At 37.8% G+C, this 20,830-nt stretch overlaps 1 protein-coding gene and 1 long non-coding RNA gene across 6 annotated transcripts in view; one reads left to right on the top strand and one right to left on the bottom strand.

The window, feature by feature from the left end:
• Positions 1-20,830, top strand: part of LOC143904288 (acetylcholinesterase) — a 39,416-nt gene that overhangs the window by 16,073 nt on the left and 2,513 nt on the right. For 2 of the 5 annotated variants that reach the window (XM_077418841.1, XM_077418843.1), the window contains exons 2-7: positions 4,655-5,001; positions 14,500-14,730; positions 14,899-15,190; positions 15,436-16,068; positions 17,080-17,241; positions 17,329-17,504. In XM_077418841.1, the coding sequence (XP_077274967.1) occupies positions 4,668-5,001; positions 14,500-14,730; positions 14,899-15,190; positions 15,436-16,068; positions 17,080-17,241; positions 17,329-17,504 (1,828 nt within the window). In that variant the 5' untranslated portion in view covers positions 4,655-4,667. Of the gene's footprint in view, positions 1-3,166; positions 3,449-3,773; positions 3,989-4,411; positions 4,433-4,654; positions 5,002-14,499; positions 14,731-14,898; positions 15,191-15,435; positions 16,069-17,079; positions 17,242-17,328; positions 17,505-20,830 lie in introns of those variants that run through there. The other 3 variants (XM_077418840.1, XM_077418842.1, XM_077418844.1) reach the window with 3 other exon arrangements.
• On the bottom strand, positions 5,754-9,143 carry LOC143904289 (uncharacterized). Its single transcript, XR_013258887.1, has 4 exons — positions 8,366-9,143; positions 7,436-8,260; positions 6,814-7,003; positions 5,754-5,913 (listed from the first exon to the last, which is right to left on the bottom strand). It is a non-coding gene; the product is annotated as an uncharacterized LOC143904289 (long non-coding RNA).

Genomic DNA, 20,830 nt, shown 5'->3' with positions numbered 1-20,830 from the left:
CATCAGATTATGAAGAGGGTGAATCCTGCGATTCTAGCGTTATCCGAGACTAGATTGACTGTAGAAATTGAGGATAGTGAGGTCAATGTACCGGGGTATAGTATAGTTAGATGTGATGCTGAAAATAGAAACACAGTAAGAGTACTGTTATATATATATATATATATATATATATATATATATATATATATATATGTATATATATATGTTAGGGATGATATTAAATTTAAAATAGTTGATAAGAAAAAGATAGTGTCAAATTGTTGGTGCGTGGTGGTAGAAATAAGAGAAAATTTATATAAAAGTATGATAGCAGTAGTGTATCATTCGCCAAGTGCGTCAAATGGCGATTTTGTGAGATTTTTGGAAGATATGGTTGAAGATCTAATAATAAAGTATGACTGTATAGTGATAGGGGACTTTAATATAGATATAATGGTAGATTCATTTTACACAAAGAAATTATTAACAGTAATGCAAAACCTAGGGATGAGGCAATACGTTGATTGTCCAACGAGAGTTACAAAAGATAGTCGAACAATGATAGATTTAATTTTTTCGAATAAAGAAATAAAGGTACAAGTGAATGAGAAACCGAAAATAACGGACCATGCATGGCTAAAAGTAGAATCTAATATGAATAAAAAAAAAAATAAATATAAAGAATTTAGAGGCAGGGACTATAGTAAATTTAATGCAGATGAATTTCTTAGAATAATGGAAGAAAGAACTGAGCAAGGTCAAGGGCTAGATATAAGTATAAGGGCGGAGAGATTTGTTAATAGTATAGTAAGTGTAATGGATACTGTAGCACCTAAGAAAAAGTTTAAGATTCCGAAAATATGGGAAGGGAAAATGTAGTATTCAGATGAAATTAGAATGGCAACAGATAGAAGGGATGAGGCTCACAGTAGAGCAATAAGCTCAGGTAAAGAACAGGACTGGGAATTTTTCAAGAATGAAAAAAATGCAGTAGTTAAACTTATTAGGGCAAAAAAGAAAGAATATTATGAGAATATGATAGATAATAATAAGAGTGATCTTACAAAAATGTGGAAAACTTTGACAGAATTAATTAAAGGTGAGCAAAGGGGTTCAGAGAACATTGATAATGTAGATTTTGAAATATTAGAAGACATAGAAGAATGCAATATAGCTGATAAATTTAATATATATTATGTAAAAAGTATTAGCAACATTGTGCAATCTATTAGTAATAAGGGGATAGAAGGCACAGGTAGGAGACCTATTTATGTAATCAAGAATAAGGGAATTATGGAAAATTTTGAGCCAATTAGTGCAAGTGATCTGGAACAAATTGTTAGGGAACTACCACGAAAGAACGGAACAGAGGAAGAGAAAGAGATAAATAGTGATATACTGAAAATGGTGCTACTTGTGATAAAAGATGAGTTTGTAGGGGTAATAAATGATTCGCTTAGGACAGGTAAATTTCCAGAAGGATGGAAAACATCCACGATAATACCGATACCAAAGGTAAACAAACCAAAAAAAGCGAGCGAGTATAGACCGATCAATATTTTACCGATATGTGAAAAAGTATTAGAGTTAGTTGTAAAAAAACAGTTGGAAAAATTTCTACAAGACAATAAAATAATAACCGAATACCAATCGGGATTTAGGAAACAGCAGTCGTGTGAGACAGCAATTCAAATTTTTATCGAGAAATGGAAGTTGATAATTAAGGAGAAAAAAATGGTGGGGGTGTTATTCCTGGATCTTAGGAGAGCGTTTGAAACAATAGATAGGGTAAGATTAGTGGAAAAATTATATCAGTATGGAATAAGAGGAGTGGTACTGGAATGGATAATATCGTATTTAAGTAATAGAAAGCAACAAGTTAGATTCAATGATATATGTTTTAAAATAATTGAGACAGTATATGGCGTGCCACAGGGATCAGTATTAGGACCTCTATTGTTTATTTTATATATAAATGATATAGTTAAAGTCTGTCCGGAGGGAAGTATATTTAGATTATTTGCATGCAGATGACACGACCGCAAGTGTAACAGGAAAAAGTTGTGAGGAATTAGAAATAAAACTAAATAATGATGCTCGGTATACTTGAAGAATGGATGAATGTAAATATGTTAAAAATGAATGCAGATAAGACCAAATATATGATAGTTAGAAGTATAAGAAGAAATAAAAATAGACAAGTTTGGATGGAACTATAATTGAGCGTGTCGAGATAACGAAACATCTGGGTGTAATGATCGATAGTAAACTCCGTTGGGAGAATCACTGTGATTATATGTTAAAGAAAATAGGGAAAAAAGTGAGTTTTTTGAATAGAATAGGAAATGATATATCGGCGTACACTCGATGTACTGTGTATAAGTCTATCATAGCGCCTCACTTTGAATATTGCACAACGATGTTAATAGGCATGGGTGAGACGCAACTGAATCGACTGCAAGTGGCACAAAACCGTGCCATGAGAGTCATACTGCAATGCTCGCGATATACAAAGGTAGAATTGATGCTGCAAACCCTTAAGTTTATGAATGTGAGACAGAGGCTAATGTACAATGTATGTATTTTTATTTTTAAGATAGTAAGAGGCATAATGCCAAAACATTTAAGTAATAGGATAGAAATAGTAGGAGATGTGAGCTAGTGGACGGCAAGCGAGGCAGACTGAGAATATTAGAATTCTATATTGCAGGACGAGAAGCGCACAGAAAAGTATATTTTATGGAGGTTTGAACATGTATAACTCCCTGCCGATAAAAATTAAGCAATGCGAAAGAATTGAACCTTTCAAACGTAGGTTAAGAGAATATATTGTACCTCATGTAGAGGAATTAATTTAACGATATTTTATGTAAAAAAAAAATAGCCGAGAAGGCTAATAAAGCTCAATCAATCTCTCTCTGTCTCTCTCTCTCTCTCTCTCTCTCTCTCTCTCTCTCTTTCTCTCTCCCCCTCTTCCCGCTCTATTCCCCTCGCTTTCCTTTTTTTTTCCTCGTCTCTTTTTCAGTAGTAATCCGCAAATAATGAGCTCGTGGTCCCCGCGCATTCGTCAGCGTTTCGCCCTTCATTTCCGACACATCCTCGTTCAATCAATCGTGCTGTACATGTGCTATGTTACAGAGACGAACGATGTTCCACGAATAAAGGCCTCGCGCTATCACTCCCGTAAACGCTCTCGCCAGTCCGTCATCATCCGTTGTCAGTGCTTTTCGTCGTCGGTCTGATCTCCGCGTCGTGACCGTCGTCATTATTGCGACGCGGTGTCGCGATATCCCTTCGCGGGTTTCTTCGCGATCGAGCGCACGATTCTAATTGAATAACTATCAGAAGTATCGATAAACGGGACGGGAGAACGTCGATAGAGAGAGAGAGAGAGAGAGAGAGAGAGAGAGGGAAAAAGAGAGAGAGAGAAAAAATCTCGCGCGGCAAATACCGTTGAAAAATCCCGGTGAGTCTAAAAAAGAGAAAAATCCTAATTCGCGATTTGTTAATTCGCTTCGCTCCACTTTCCTTTTATTTAATTTTTATCGCTTTTTGTGTTTTCCCAAAAAAGCTGGACATCACCAATTTTTTAATTCATTCAAATCAATTCAACGAGCATTTTACGCGTACGAATTGTACCGCTTGAATTAAACGTTAAATTGAACGCAATTAATATTCGATTGTTCAAACTTGATGTTTAAATTGAAGCCGATTACCGGCGCACTCGGAATTCGCTGAGAACCTTGGCGGCCTTGTTTCCGCCGCTAATTTGCCTCTTTATTCCGACATAGAAACTTGTATCGGCGCTCGCTCGTGGTGCCACTCGCCGCCGTGCGACTAATAAATTCTAATTTTACGACGACGTTAATCTCGTCCTCGTGCGTAAACTTCCGCGTGCGACGACGTTCCCGTGGACCGCCGCGCCGCTCCCGTGTGACCGAGCATACGTACGGCCACGCACGGAACACGTAGAAGGAAGTTGCTAATCAACGTGGACCTTCGTGTGGTGACTAGAGAATACTATCATTATATATTCTACTAATCCATCCCCCTCCGCTCTAAACGTGTATGAGACGGGGAAAGAGAGAGAGAGAGAGAGAGAGAGAGAGAGAGAGAGAGAGAGAGAGAGAGAGAGAGAGGGAGAGAGAGAGAGAGAGGGGACTAAATCGACGCGCGTATTAAACACGACCTGCGTGCATGTATAAGAAGTGTTCGAATTTGATATTTGCGACGGTCCGCGTGAGCAATGAAATGTTCCTGCGCTTATTAGAAGCCGAATTTATGATTTGCTAGATAAGAAACGAGCAGTTTCCGATGGGGATTAACCCTTTCCAATTTTCCGTCGCGACATTTTCGACATTGTACATCGTAATACACGGACAGAAGAGTAATCGAGAGCTACACGTGGAACGGTTTTCTCAAATAATCGCTTTTTAATATTTTATATCAAGTAATTTGCCCATGTTCATTCATTCTGTATATACGCAAAGCACATTTTAAACAATCTATAATTCAGTCAGATTTCAAGATAGAGTTCTATTTATAATTTCATACGTCGTCCATTTTTATTATATTTTATTCACGCGACTAGAGAATTCGTTCGTAAACAAATCCTATTCAGGAGTTTGAATTTATCGTAGGAAGTACAATGTAATTCTTTATTTTTTTGCAGCTGAGCAGGCACGATGTCGAAAAATTCAAGTTCCTGGCGGGCCAGCCCCGGCAGACTGGAGGCCCTGTTGGTGGTGAGCCTGTTCCTGCTTCTCGTCTTGCAGCCGGATCCTTGCCGCAGCTCGCCGTCCCACCGTAGGCATCACGCCGCACAGGAGACGTCGTCGGACGCTAGGAGTTCCAGGTCGAGTGAGGAGCTCCCACGACCGGCTGCCGTTACCGGCCACCCTGACGACCCGCTAGTAGTGCACACCAGAAATGGCATGATCCGCGGCAAGTCCATGGTCGCGACAACCGGCAAGCGCGTCGACACCTGGTTTGGCATTCCCTACGCCCAGAAACCCATCGGTAAGTCTCGCGAGGCGAAGAGATATGCGGAAGAGAAAACGCTCTCTCAGGCCAAGAACTGTGCTCATAATCCTCAAGCATTCTCACATGTCAAACATAATTGGAACATAATTGGAAATAATCTATTTCGATTTTTTTTACGAACTTTCGCGATACAAAATAAAATAAAATGCTTCTGCGCTGCATTTACGGATAGCCGTGCGAATATCGACTCATCTTGGTTATAACCACTCGTGTATATAGTCCCGCTTTTGTTGTTACCTGCTCTTGTCACCAGTAAAACAAATTTATACATTTATACCTGTAGTTATATGTATGATTAGTTTATTGCCTTTCCCCGTAGGGCTTACAAGGCGTTTTTGTGAGGAACGTATACCCAAACCTCTTACAAAACATCCCCGTATTACCTGGCCATTTGCGACTTTACAATCATTATTTTCCCGCTCCCTCCCCGTACCTCTCTTTGCCTCTCTTCCTCTTCCTCTGCTTCCTCCGCGTTGCGTTCTTCTGTCTTCTTCCTTCCTGTCACGGCTTCTCCCTACTCTTGGCCCACTTTCTTGTCCTATACTTTTCACCCTCTCCTTTTCTTTTCATTCTTTCCCCCTCTATTTCCATCATCCATTCTTCGCCTCCCCCTTCCTCATCTAGCACCCACCCTACCGCTTCCTGCCAACCTGTAGTTATATAATTTCATATATTTTCCTTTGACAACATCTATTTTGACATTGCAAAAAACATAAAAAAGTATCTGTACCTATAGGGGAGGTAATCAACCTTTGAAAAATCTTTATTATCTTGGCAAATCAACATTATTTATGGCTCTCCTCTTTGAATTACTTCGAAGCCACGTACTTATGGAGCCTGTGACTTTTGATCTCGAAAAATTTCCTTTATATTGTTTGCCACATGCATCTGAAAAAAGATTTAAAAAATTACAATATTATGCATGAGAAATACTAAATACAGAATTTAAGTTGATAAGTTAATCATCATATTTATTAAAAGTAGATTAAGTGTATTTTAAGGGGGGAGCCTCATGTAACCAGTAAAAAAAATCGAAAAAATTTTATTGCACTAATCATTATAGTATAATATCTCTAGAATATGTTCCGAAAGTTTCAGAGCAAAATTCGAACTTGAAATAAGCGATTTTATACCTGAGCGTTACGCAAGTAAAGCGCGCGCTCCGAGAACTTGAAACTTTAAACGCGTTTTTCTCAAAACCATGTTTTTCAAATTGGCGTGCAAGATTACTAATAAACTATTCGACTAATCGACTTGCCCTTTGGCATGCATGTAGATAACTAAATACCATTGTCTTTAAACCTACTTGTTCAGTTATTTTATCAAATTAAATAACTTTTATTACATAATTAAAGCAAAAAATTTTTCCGTAAAAATTAAATTTTTTTTCTAAGTTCTGTTATTTTTTCAATTTTGCATTTTTTACTGAACAAATAGGTTTACCGACAATGGTAACTTATAATAAAAGTAATAAAATTTTGTATTTTTTATTCAGTGATAATTGCAGGCGCAATGCACGCCAATTGTGAAGTCCGGCGTCGCGGTCTTTGAGAATAGACTTTGTTGCTACTTATAAATAAAAAATTTTGCAATAAAAAATTTTTACATTTACAAATGTTGCTAAAACCATTACCCAAATTTCAATAAGTTTTATTTTAATGTTTCTTTAAAAAAAATTCCAGAAAATTGCCTTGTTTTCAGCGTTTTACATGAGGCTCTCTCCTTAAGACACAGCAGGACTGAAAGTAAGAGTTTCATGTTTTTTTCTCAGAATTTTCAATAACTTACCAATAATGCACGTACCACACTTTAGTGACTTGATTTTTTATTTCTGTCCCTGTTGTCCAATTGTCCAATTTGTCCAATTTGTCAAATTCAGTTGTGATGCAACCTCAGGAGAGAAAATCTTCTTACATATATTAGTAGTCATTTCTCCTTTGTGTACCCCTCTCCCAGCTACAACACTAAAATGGGATACCTGTACAGAAAAAAAGTTATTAGCAAATATTGATGTGTTGAGATGAGTTGCTAAGTTTTAATTTGTGATTTTATTAATCGACACACAGAATATGTAAGCATTGCTCTTTTAATTTTCTGTTTATTTTATTCTTTTTAATCTATTTTTTTTTTATTTTATTTTATTTATTTTATTTATTTTTTCTCTCAACTTTTTAACTACTCATTGTTATACTCTATTGTTCCTTTGTTTCTCTGTGTCAGTTTGTTGACTTATTGCTGCCACATTTGTACAATGAAGTGTTCTGCAAGCGTTTAATGGATTATTGCACTTGATAAGGACCGGAATCTCGGTCGAAACGCGTTGTGCTTGAAAATAAAGATTGCCAGATTGGTCGAAGCAAACGAGTTTTTATTGCTAAGTTTTCATAAATGCAGGACATTAATTATTTACCGCAAAATCATAGTTGTCGCCGTTTTGGAGAAACAACTCCCATTCATAAAAAGAATTCATGTCATGTAATGGAAGCAGAGTAGGCCATCCTTCTGGTTTTTTGACATTTTTGGCAGTTCTAACAAGGTCCATAATAAGATCCAGTTTATGGTCTACATTTTTAAGATTCCGCGACAGTTCTTCTTGCTTAGAGAGAACTGTCTTTAGCACAAGCACACCTGTAACATAAAAAATTGAAGCCAACATATACCCAGATAGCAAAACCTGTAAAGACAAATCACATTTTCAAAAGATGTATTATAACGTAAAAGATATATAATAGGATAGTTTTAGTATACTACCCAGTGAAAACAACTTAGTCAAAATAATGTCAAAGTCATCAAATCGACGAGGAGTATGATGTCAAAATGAGTAATCAAAATGATGGCAAAATAAATTAAAATAAGTTTACACATAAATAATACCAAATTTTATTTGTATTCCGGAAGATCGATTGTGTACTTCAAAACTTAGTGAAAATTACAAAAGTGAGCGAATTCACTAGGTGACCAATGAAATTTTAAATATTCTAGTATAAATTTGCTTACTTCTGTAATTTTTATTGTTTTAAAGTACATAATCGACTCCCAAGTAGAACAGAGAAAGTAATGATGATTTTGACGTCATATTGACATCATTTTGTAGTCAAGAGCCTAGTGCATGGCTGTTTTTACTGGGTAGAGTAGTAAAGAAAATAAGTGAATAAATGTTACAATTGCATACATTTACTTGCCGAAGATGAAAATATATCTTGATCCAAGTTTGATTCCTTTGCCGTTGAGAGCGCTAAACAAAATCAAAATGCATTAAACAAGACAGTGAGATACAACACAGAGAAACAATATCGTACAAACGTATTAAAACTAGCTATTCAAGCTAATCTGTATTTACCAGTCAATATTTTTTGCACATTCAATACTGGAGATGTTGTGACGAGTGGTTTGTTAGATGCGACAGAGCTTGAACGACTAAATGTGGCAGACTGATTGAAGGCGATAGAAAACTTGAACGACTAAATGTAGCAGACTGGTTGGGTGAGACAGAGCTTGAACGACTAAATGTAGAAGACTTTGGATCAAGTGCAAAGACAGAGACTGGACGTTGCCTAGGCTGACAAGTTGTAACGGACGTCACATTATCTGTATTATCTACCTCATCTGCAATAATAAACAAATAACATGATACACCAGCATATCTCAAAAATATTTCTAATTCCAATAGCGCTTATATATGAGTGGAGGAATTACTAAAAAAAAGATCAGGTGATCTGAATTGTACATTCATATCATACTGGTCACTAGGTCTTTCATTTTCTTTATCTATTATTCCCGGATTCTCTCGCACATGAGCCTCTGTCTCTTTTTCGTGCCGTGCTTTCTTTATTCGTTTCTGAATTCTTTTGCGAGGTTTTTCAAGTTCCATATTGATATCTTCTGCACCGCATTTTTTAGGTACTTCTACATTTCTTCCTCTGTGTCTGACCTTTCATCAATTGTACCAATTCTCCTCCATTTTTTTTAACTCTTTGATTTTTCAATCTTTGCAGAGCATTCCGTACAGAGCTACTACTTCTGATTTAAAAATGCTTTTTATAATTAGACTTTGGTGGCCTGGGTAGAGCCTTTCCCTTTTCCTTGGAAAGTGTGTGATTTTTTACCTCTTTCTCCTCCTCTTTCTCCTCATCATCATTATCATCATCATAGTTATCATTAAAAAGTATATTTCTCTTTTTTTTCTCTGTATCCTCGGGCATTGGCAGCATTACTCTGGCTTTCTTATATGAATCTTAAAATAAAACAAGCAACAAATGTTTCAACAGTAAACTTACTAAGAGTATCAGATTTTTTAGTTTAGGATATAAACTCATGATAAGTTTTTCGTACATGGAAGAACTTTCCATGTATCACTGTCTGCATACACACATGGCATTTATAATTAGATTTAATAATATATTATATGTGATATAATATATTTTATATCACACGTGCGTGGAAAGTGGCCCATTCCGCGCGCGCCATCTGTGCGACAAATAGCCAATTTCCCACGCGAGAAATTTCCCACTCGAACCCGTGCAGGAATGAGATATTCCCGCGCGTGCGGAATCGGCCATCCGTCGCACAGATAACGCGCGCGCAATAGGCCACTTTCCACGCACTTTGTAATATAAAATAGGGTGTGTAACACGTGCGGGTTGAGAATTGGACACTCGTGCGGGTGATCGCACTCGCCGTTCTCAACTTGCCGCACTTGTTACACAATAACTATAATAATATATTTAATATATATATTATATATGTATATATATAAAATTATAAATAAAATTCTGTCTAAATTTTATCATAATTAAATTATAGCTCGTGTACAGATTGTAAAATAATCCACATACCCCAACGGATAAAAAATTATTTTTAGTTGAGAAATTACAAGAGATGGAGCAGAGAAAAAATTGGATATTCTAGTTCCCCACAAGGAAGACAAATGCATTTATAAAGAATGTCAGAGAAATCATAAACAATAAAATTCTCATTCAGATTATATGCAACACAAATTCCTAAATCACTGGATGGCAATGGGTACTCATACAGATCTTTTTAGTACCTTCAAAAATTTTAACGATAATTTTCAAGCCGTTAATATCTCCAGTATTTACAATAATGTTTTGAACTAGCCCAAACATTCCATCCTTGGAAAACACAATTATTTGGTTGACTTATAGTCAGAGTATAAGATTCGTGTTCATATCTTTTATATTGCGGTATGACTGGAACTATTTTGGCTATTGGGCCATTTACATGCTTATTTATAAGACCTTTTGCTTGATTTTTAAGATAATTTTTCGTATTAACTAATTATCTTTCACATAGCCTACGACTGCTGGAGAGGCTTGGAAGATGTTTTAATAAGCCTTTTCAATCCACCTAACTTGTCTTCAAACGGATAAGCACTAAAGTTCATAAGGTTTCCAAACCTCATCACATCAGAAATCAAGTGCAATAATACATGAACGTTGTATACAACAAAACTTTTTCCAAAAACTGTGGCACTGTACTTTACAAACATGTCATTGTCTTTTATATACTGCGCCGTAAAAAATAGCGCAAAATTGTTTAGTCTACGAGATAACACCCCTCTTTTCCTAGAAAAATGTTGTTTACGACGAACGTGTCCCGACAGGTTCGATGCGTTATCGACAAAACACGCTTTCTACGCAATGCGCTATCGAGTTAGTCTTAACCATTGTGCGCCGCCTAGCGGCGTCGTTGCTAGCGAGGCCCCTCGCGACTCGACGAACCCCGCGGCGAAACCGCGAACCCCCACGCGGTCCCCGCGGACCCCCACGCGGACCCGCGGCGCGACCGCGACCGCAAACCCGCGGCGCAGGTGAGTCATCCCGGTGACTCATCCAGGTGAGTCATCCCGGTGAGTCATCCGGTGAGTCATCCCGGTGGTATGTCAAGGTCAACCCCTCCCCTCCCTCTTCCCCGCAAAATCCAATACCCCTGTGTAACCCGACACCCCCCCCTTTCCCCTCACCCTCCGCGAAATTCGATACCCCTGTGTAACCCGATATCCTTGTGTAACCCGATATCCTTGTGTAACCCGATATCTTTGTGTAACCCGATACCCCGCTCCTCCCCCCTCCCTTTCACCCCCCCGCGAAATTTGATAATCCCCTCCCTTACCCCCCCGCGTAATCCGATACCCCCCCTCCCTCACCCCCCCCCTCGGAGCTCCGGAGTTAGAACCCGCCTAGTACAACTACTAAGTAGCATATGGTGGTGAGGAAACGAGTTCAAAAGTATACTACAGTCTCTGAGAAGTGAGATACGGCGAGATAGAGTCGCTAAAACCTTTCGTTACAAAAAGTATCCTACTCCTCCCGGCTTTACCGCCAAAACTATTGGTCGTAGGAAAAAAACCTATACTTCCTTTTTTGTAGAAAATTTAATTCCCTACAATATTGCATTAAACTATTTAGCCTAAGTCTAATGGAAACCGAGATATTCGCAAAAAACCGATTTTTCACCCCTTTCTTCTAAGATGGCGGCCGAAGCACACCACGGGGGAAGTCAAAAACTTAGTATGTCATTACTGACACCCAAACAAAGCGATTAAAATTTTTTGCAGTTTTGTCCTAATTAGTCAATTTATTTGTTATTTTTAACGACGTGCCGACTGGACTATATACGCCGTCGTGCACACGAGTCTTACTGCTTTTTCAGAGCCCCGTTAATCTATCGCGCCGTTAGTGCGTTTGCTGCAATTCACCGCCCTCGCCACCGCGACGGTGAACATACGCGTTTCAGTGCGCGCTACGTGCCGCGCTATTGTGCGCCCGTTCATCTTTATCGCTGCCGTGACTGATGAACATTCTTGCATCTTGTGCTTTACGACCAAAAGTGCGACAGCTGTATAACGCCCCAAGTGCGTTCGTTAATTGTAAGCTCCAAATTGCGCTTACTAATTGCCCTCGCCACCGCGACCGGCTACCATACCCGCGTCACGTGATCAGCGCGCCCAGTACACATCACCGAATCACGTGCGCGCAGAGTACCGCGCTCACATTGTACGAGTGCGTCCACCGTAACTTTACATTGTACAGACAGACTAGTAAAGACATTTTGTGCACTACTCCACGAAACATAAGTGTCTTCTCCTAACCGCACGCCTGATTCCTGTGCTGTCGGGGTCGAACCCGGCGTCTTAGCTAATTGGCAAACCGGAGTTACGCCCGGAAACAAAATTCGCCAACATCCTTTATCGTTCTAAATTAGCGTTGCATCTTTTACCATCTTTCGAATTCTGTATTTCTGATAAACTACATCCATATACAGTAGACAGTTGTTATATGACATTAGTTTATATTATTTCCTTGTAGTACTTTCTTCAATTTAATTTCAGATCTTAAGTGACTTTTCTTTGTAATTACATACTTAAAGAATATTAAAAAACGCGTGTGTAGTAAAATATAGTTTTTAAACTATTTTTTCTTGGAAGAGATTTGTGTTAAATATTTTTTGTAGTATTTAAAATATGTCAATGTTTAATAAGTTTTTTACGAGAACGTTTTATTGTACTACCAAAAAAAAAGACTGGTATAAGTTTAAATAAATAAAAATCTTTTTATATATATATATAATATAAAACATATACAAAAATATAAATATTGTGCTAATTAATAATTCGATCCGCCTCGGTCTACTCTATATATTTTTTAAGCAGAAATCGGTAACTTTTTCACCAATCTTCGCGAAATTCAAAACAACCTTCCTTTAATGATACGTTCTATATATATAAGATTACATATATATAACTTGTACAATTTTTAGGCAAAAATCGATAACCCCTTCACCGATCATTGCCAAATTCAACACCAACCTACGTTTAATGATACTCGCGATCTATCCATAAAAAAAATTAAGCTCGATATCTCAAAATTTGTTGAAATTATGGCAATCTTGTAGATTCTTTTAGATAGAAATCGGCAACCCCTTTATTATTATTTTTATTAATTCTATTATATTCTTTATTTTTTTTACCCCTATTTTATATATAATTCTTGAAAATTTGGTAAATCAATTCTTGAGTTATAGAAATTTTAGTAAGTTTGGCTGTTTTTTTAATAGAAATCGGTAACCCCTTTATTATTAACAATTTTTATTTATTTTGTTATATTCTTCAGTCTTTTCTACGGATGATGTATTACATCGTCAATTTTCACAAAATTCAATACCGGACGAAACACGTCTTGACGCGTTTGCACACAGATCGAGACTATGGGCCTTGAATAACCTTGATGAGACTGATGAACACGCACGTACGTACAGACATGTTTACGATTCGCGACTTTGAAAATGACAATCGGACGCAGGCGTCGTGGGCGTGAGTCCAACCCCCCCTCCCCCGCCTCTCTCTGTACTCACGAGTAATGCCTCGTGCACACACTTGCCACGCTCGAGATACATTACGACGCGGTAGCCAATTATTCTTTCGCTTATACGAAAAAGCGATAAATTAACTGGCTACCGCGTCGCGTTTCGCCGTGCGCCAATCGTTGTCATGTCCTGCAAAAGCTGAATCACGCCCGTATATGCATGACGGTATCACAGCGAGCGTCTGGAGAACAGGAAATTTATATGCCCAGATTACAAGTTTTACTGCTGTCAGCAGTCACTGAAATAAACTAGAAGAAGGATTTTTTAATATGGAAAAAATGTTCATAGGAGCATACGGATAATTTGTCTTAAAGTGATCACTTGTATATAATCTTTGAAACTTTTCACAGTAAAAGATTATATATATAATATAATGTCGTGTTTTTTTTTTTTTTTTTTTTACCTCTCTACAAAGACACGAAGGCGAGTCATGTTTTTCTCATGCGAGTCAAAAATGATTTCTAAAAGATTTGAAAGTTGTAGATGTTTTATACGCGAATTGCACATTTTCACAGCAATTTTAGAAGATGCATTCTCAACAGCGCTTTCAAAGTGCTTTGCACGCGCCGCGCTCTTGTGCTACGTGCGCTTTCAAAGCGCTTTTTACGCGCATGATTGACTAAAGTGTTTTTGAGTGTTTTTCAAAGTGAATTACATGTTTTCGAGCAACGTTTTAGTCTTAGAAATTATTTTTGGCACACTATGAATCAAAATCCATCAAAATAGCCATCTGTCAAAAAAGTGCATAACTGACAGCGGTTTTGGGAAGTGCATTCTCAACAGCGCTTTCAAAGCGCTTTGCGTCAGCGTAGAATATAATCAAGAGGGCAATAAAACGAATAAAGGACATGGAATAAAAGAAGTTTCATTCGATCTCGATCGCATAATTTTCGAAGTGAACGAAATATCTCTCAGATTCGCTTGGAACTTAGAATCGATGTTTTCTAATCGACGAGAGTCGTACTTTTCTGAATTACAATAATAGCTTTAAAAAAGAGGAGCTTTTTCGTGAATTAGAAATAGATCCTAATGCCGCATTCTCCAGAGTTAATTTCGAGAAAGATTTCACTCGCAAATTTCACATTACAGGTCCGCTGAGATTTCGCCACCCGCGGCCGGTCGAGCGCTGGTCGGGCGTGCTGAACGCGACCACTCTGCCGAACAGTTGCGTCCAAATCTTCGACACGGTATTCGGCGACTTTCCCGGCGCCACCATGTGGAACCCAAACACACCGTTGAACGAGGACTGCCTGTACGTAAACGTGGTAGTGCCGTATCCCAGGCCTAAGAGTGCCGCTGTCATGGTATGGATATTCGGTGGTGAGTTCCCAGTGATGAGAATCCATCATCTCGATTCTCCCGTCCCGCAGAGCGCGATTTCGCCGACAAAATCTCCGTTTCTTACACGGACGGAGATGACTCCAAAGAATTATCAAAATTTCCTTTGTTTGAGAAACACATCTCTAGCTGTCACCCTTATTCTTTCAGGCGGTTTCTACTCCGGCTCGGCTACCCTTGACGTGTACGACCACAAGACTCTAGTATCGGAGGAGAACGTGATCTTGGTGTCAATGCAATATCGCGTGGCCAGTCTTGGCTTCCTATACTTTGGCACGTCTGACGTGCCCGGTAATGCTGGTCTCTTTGACCAAATGATGGCCCTGCAATGGGTGCGCGACAACATCGCCGCGTTCGGTGGCAACCCCGAGAACGTGACGCTCTTCGGCGAGAGCGCTGGCGCGGTTTCCGTCTCCATGCATCTTCTCTCTCCACTGTCCAGGTCTGTTTCAATTGTTTATCTACTTATAATTTATAACACTAGAACACACAGACACGCGCTATTATCTTTAATATTATATACTGTTACTGTTACATTTATTTACCCCTTGATACATGTACAAAAAAACCACAATAATTATGATAACTTTTAATTATTACAAAGTTATTAAAATGTTAAAATTCTACATTTAAATTAAATGAATGTCGCCTCTTTCCTTCACTAAAGAAAGAAACCTGCGATTCCAGGCACCTCTTCAACCAAGCCATCATGCAGTCGGGCTCGCCGACCGCGCCGTGGGCGATAATCTCGCGCGAAGAATCGATTGTGCGCGGCATCCGGTTGGCCGAGGCGGTCGGCTGTCCGCACAATCGCCACAATCTGCGCGAGGTGATCGACTGTTTATTGACGAAGGACGCGGAGGACCTGGTGAAGAACGAATGGGGCACTCTCGGGATCTGCGAGTTCCCGTTCGTGCCGGTGATCGACGGTGCGTTCCTTGATGAAACGCCCCAACGCTCCCTCGTCACATCGTCCTTCAAGAAGACCAACATCCTGATGGGCTCCAACACCGAAGAAGGCTTCTACTTCATTATCTATTACCTGACGGAGCTGTTCCGCATCGACGGCGCCGAGGATGTAAAGGTGACACGCGATCAGTTCATCAGCGCCGTCTCCGAACTGAATCCCTACGTGAATCAAATTGGCCGTAACGCAATCATCTATGAGTATAGCAACTGGCTGCATCCGGACGATCCGCACGCAAATCGCGACGCCCTCGACAAGATCGTCGGCGATTACCAATTCACCTGCAACGTCAACGAATTCGCCGGCCGTTATGCCGATAGTAGTACTGTCTACATGTACTACTATAAGCATAGGTAAAGAAAAGATCGATTTTCGTAATTTCGTTTTTTGTAAATATTTTAAAAAATATTAATTTTAAAAAAGGAGCAATTCCCTAGGAAACGTTCCCTAGAATGTATAAGAATATTTGTAATAAATATTCTTATATAATCCTCTTCTAAAAAGAGCATATGTCGTATAGGTATTGTTGTCACTTTTCCGCGATGCCGATTGGTTCTCTTGCTGCGCTTACTTCATTTGCAGCTGTCATTGTATATTTTGACAGTTGTGTGTATCAAAGGTTAATAGTGTAATAGTAACAGCATAATGTTAAAGCTAAATAGCGCGCGCGAAGCGCGCGTCTGTAGTGTCTAGTCCATATCTAAAAAGGAGATGTAAAATTTATTGTTGTCGCTTTTCCGCGATGCCGATTGGTTCTCTTGCTGCGCTTACTTCATTTGCATCTGTTTTTGTATATTTTGACAGTTGTGTGTATCAAGGAGTTAATAGTGTAATAGTAATAGTCTCCTCCTCTTCTAAAAAGGGCATGTCATAGGTATTGTTGTCACTTTTCCGCGATGCCGATTGGTTCTCTTGCTGCGCTTACTTCATTTGCAGCTGTCATTGTATATTTTGACAATTGTGTGTATCAAGGGTTAATAGTGTAATAGTAATAGCATAATGTTAAAGTTAAATAGCGCGCGCGAAGCGCGCGTCTGTAGTGTCTAGTATAATAAATATTAGTAATAAATATTACAATTAATTATAATATTTATCACTAAAAAATATTTGTAACCCTCTCTTGCATGTGTAGGAAATTTCATTAAATTCAGAATTTTCGAGTTTGCGAGGTTCCCTTTGTTAGTATAATTAATAATTGAAAATTGATTTATGATTTATAAATGTTTTATTTATACTTTATTTATACTAGTTTCACATCCCTATTAAGCACCTAAAGAGAAAATATGCAAAAAAAGACTAAAATTTTTGCATACACCTAATATTTCCTAAATTGCGTACGATTAAAAAAACACGACTTGTACCAGATCCAGGAATAATCCATGGCCGCGATGGACCGGAGTCATGCATGCCGACGAGATAAGCTACATCTTCGGAGAACCGCTAGATTCATCCAAGGGCTACACGCATGAAGAGGTGCAGCTCTCAAAGAGGATGATGAGATATTGGGCGAACTTCGCGAAAACGGGGTAAGGCGAATAATTAATTTAACCTTTTTGTATGTGATTTCATATAGGCACGGCAATATATAACATGTAATTTGTATGATCGGTCAGGGATCCGAACATTGGCGAGAGCGGCGAACTGACTCTGGCTTACTGGCCGCCGCACACCGCTGCCAATAAAGAGTACCTGACCTTGGACCTCAACAATACAGAGATCGGCAGCGGTCCCAGAGTGAGACAGTGCACTTTCTGGAAGAAGTATCTGCCTCAGCTGCTCGCCGCTACGTGTAAGTGTCCCATCGGGACTACACGCGAACGAAAACGACAAAGGGTCGCGATTCATCGAACTGCCGAGGTCCTCGACGCATTACGCCCGTATCACACTAGCAATTGGCGATTGCGTCTATGTTTGCATTTACGTCTCTTGACCAATCAGAAAGTAGCTGCTGGCGATTGCGATTCACCCCACTCGGCATGTAATATTTCGGAAACATTTCTACAAAATTCCAATTAAAATATTACATCTTTCATTAATATTTCAGAAATATTTCACGACCGTTTCTACATCATTTCGGCAATGTTTCAATGTCCGCAATTATTTCAAATGCAACCATGCTGAAAGATTTCGGCAATATTTTGGTAATATTATGAAATATTTCTGAAATATATCTACGAAATATTGCAGAAACACTTCAGAGATATTTCAAATACATTTTACACTGAGAGAAATGTTTTGTATTAACAAACAAAATTTTGTTACTGACACAAAAACTATTTGTTGATATGTGAAAAATGAAATATTTTGTTACCGGAACAAAAAAAATATATTAAGCCATGTGCGCGTATAGCCGCCGCGCGTTTGTCCGAAGTCTGCTCTCTCAGTCGGTTACTCATCCAAGTAGTATACCGGCACCTTGTTGGTTGACATCGATGATACAGGGTAGTGGTGATCTCTGAAGCTTCTTTCTTTCTTATACTTGCTTATTTTGATGAGCATAAAGCTATCGCATAACAATATTAACAATTAATAGGGGAGAGTTGGCAATTACCGAGCCCCTAAGAACCGAAGCGTATATCTAAGCTCAGAAGTGCTTCAAAAAAACAAACTGTGCAGTTTTAGATAGGTCATTTATTTGGCTATCCATATATCATAGCAATAATCTTGAAAGTTAAACACAAACTGAAATATTAGTAATTTTCCAAAAAATGAGAAAACGCGGTATTATCATACTAGTCTGATAATATCGTGACCAGGTCTGATAAAATCGTGCCCAGTTTAATAAAACCGTGCCTATAAAAATTACTCTGGCTTCAGCCAGTGACATGAAGTAGAACACAATAACAAAGTGTTTTTTTATATTTATGCATTAATATTGTCTGGTAGGTACCTACATATAAAAATAAGTGAATGTGTTAACAAATAACGATCATTATAAATTCAAATCAAAACCTAAGCAACAATCTTTTCTGTATAAGCATCTTACATTGTAAACTAAACAGTCTTGGTAACTCTTAACACACAGTTATCGTTATACCTATGAGTATTATATCTTGGGCGTGAAATTATCAAACTCAATTATTTCACTTTACAACCTTAAAATATACATATAGGAAAGAAACGCGTGTTTTTTTCTAAAATCACTTTGCAACCTAATTTTATAGTGTTTTAGTCTATCAAATCCGTCAAATTTATTTCTCTAATGTAAATATTATATTACTCACCTCTTATCGAAACTACCAGCAAAATTGCAACGAGCAAGCAGAGAAGCTTCCAGAGCGCACTGTGTTTACATGGACGGCCGGAACGCATTGACGGCGCATGCGGGTGGGTATTTCGTGTTACTCTATGATGGCTGGATTCGGGGAGCGCGTTATTAGCGCTATTTGCTTATTCTATCCTTGTTTTACACCTGATGAGTGATAAAGACAGAATGATGCAATAGCGCTAATAACGCGCTCCTCGAATACAGCCGATATTAACATCATTGTAGGCGCGTAATACAAATAGTTATTGAGATAAACAATGGCGCGGAATTGTCAACCGCGCGGTAATTGCCAACTCTCCCCTACAGATATACGAATAAATCTTTTTTGCTAGTCAACGTCGAATATTATTTTATATTAAATATTATTAAGTATTTTTTTTTATATTTTATATTAAAAATACCATATGACAAAATTTAGAATATCAGAAAATTCTTAATAAAAGAGAAAAAATGCAATAAAATGTAATAATTATATTATAATAAATTTAATTTTTTATAAGTTCTGAAGTCTGTCAGCAACTTTTTGGAAATATTACAAATACAATGTTGTATGTGAAACATTCAAAAATATAACGCGTGCAATGTAAATTTAAATAAAAGTTTATCATGTATCAAAAATGTTTCTAAACCATTACATCTGCAATATTGTAGAAATTCACTGCCTGCAATTCAATTTTTCATTACTTACGCAATCTTTCAGAGATTTTTCAGAAATATTTTAAATGCAATGTTGCGTTTGATATGTTATAGAAATATTATTTGTGCAATGCAAACGTAATATTAGTTTTATAATGTTTCAGAAATATTTCTGAAATATTGCATCTGCTACATTTTTTTGCAATATTACAGAAACTTACAAATATTGTAAACAACTTTCTGAAAGATTTCAGAAATATTGTTAATGCAATATTATAAAAAACATGATGCAAGTACATTTCTGAAATATTTCCGATGCATAGTTACAAATGAAATGTTAACGAAATATTTTTGCACCATTTCCGAATATTTCAATATTTCAGCAACATAACATGCCGAATGGGACACGATTTCCGTTCTGATTGGTCAAAAGACGTAAATACAAACGTAAATGCAATCGCCCAATCGCTAGTGTGATGAGCATTACTCAGGGGAGACCAGGATAGTAAATTTTTACGAAAATTTACAACTATCTGCTAACGTTTGATTTGGGATTGGAAATTTGATATTGAGACAAAATGAGAATAGGGTAACTCCTGTATTTACGCCGTACGGGGTTTTACGCCGCAGATGTCAGAAAAAATAAAAGGAATGAAGGACTTGCTCGCAATTATTCTGTTATGTGCCTTTATTTATTTATGCTATATTAGTATTGTGTTATAATTTCAGTTCTTTATTGTTATAATATTAACGAAACTGTCGTAAATCGATTTCTCACCGTAGTAAGAAGCGCGATCTTGTATTACGACCTACGTAAAATGATTACTGTAGGAAATGTAAAAGATTTAATGGTTATTTCATGATACATAATAGGGGTATTCAAATAAGTTAGAGTTTAACGGTTTGACAGGTTATGTCGGGTTAAAGTCGGGTAAAAAGTTAATTTTTAAACTTGTAACTCAAAGATTAATGTGATAGGTTAATGAGTATCACTTATGTATTTTGCATAACCTTAAAGAGTAGCGCGCCCAAAGTTATATTAATTAACTTTTTACTTGACTTTAACCCGACATAACCTGTCAAACCGTTAAACTTTAACTTATTTGAATACCCCTAATAAGTGTAGAGGGATGGTATAAATGATGGAATACAGCAAAATACAAGTGCATAACTTATCTTGTATTTTTTGTTTAACTTATTAATATCTTGTA

This window comes from Temnothorax americanus, unplaced genomic scaffold, assembly GCF_048541705.1.
Source record: "Temnothorax americanus isolate GAGA-0224 unplaced genomic scaffold, ASM4854170v1 Scaffold50, whole genome shotgun sequence".
Classification (NCBI taxonomy): Eukaryota; Metazoa; Arthropoda; class Insecta; order Hymenoptera; family Formicidae; genus Temnothorax; species Temnothorax americanus.
The sequence above is the reverse complement of the archived record's forward strand: the minus strand, read 5'-3'. Positions and strand labels throughout refer to the sequence as shown.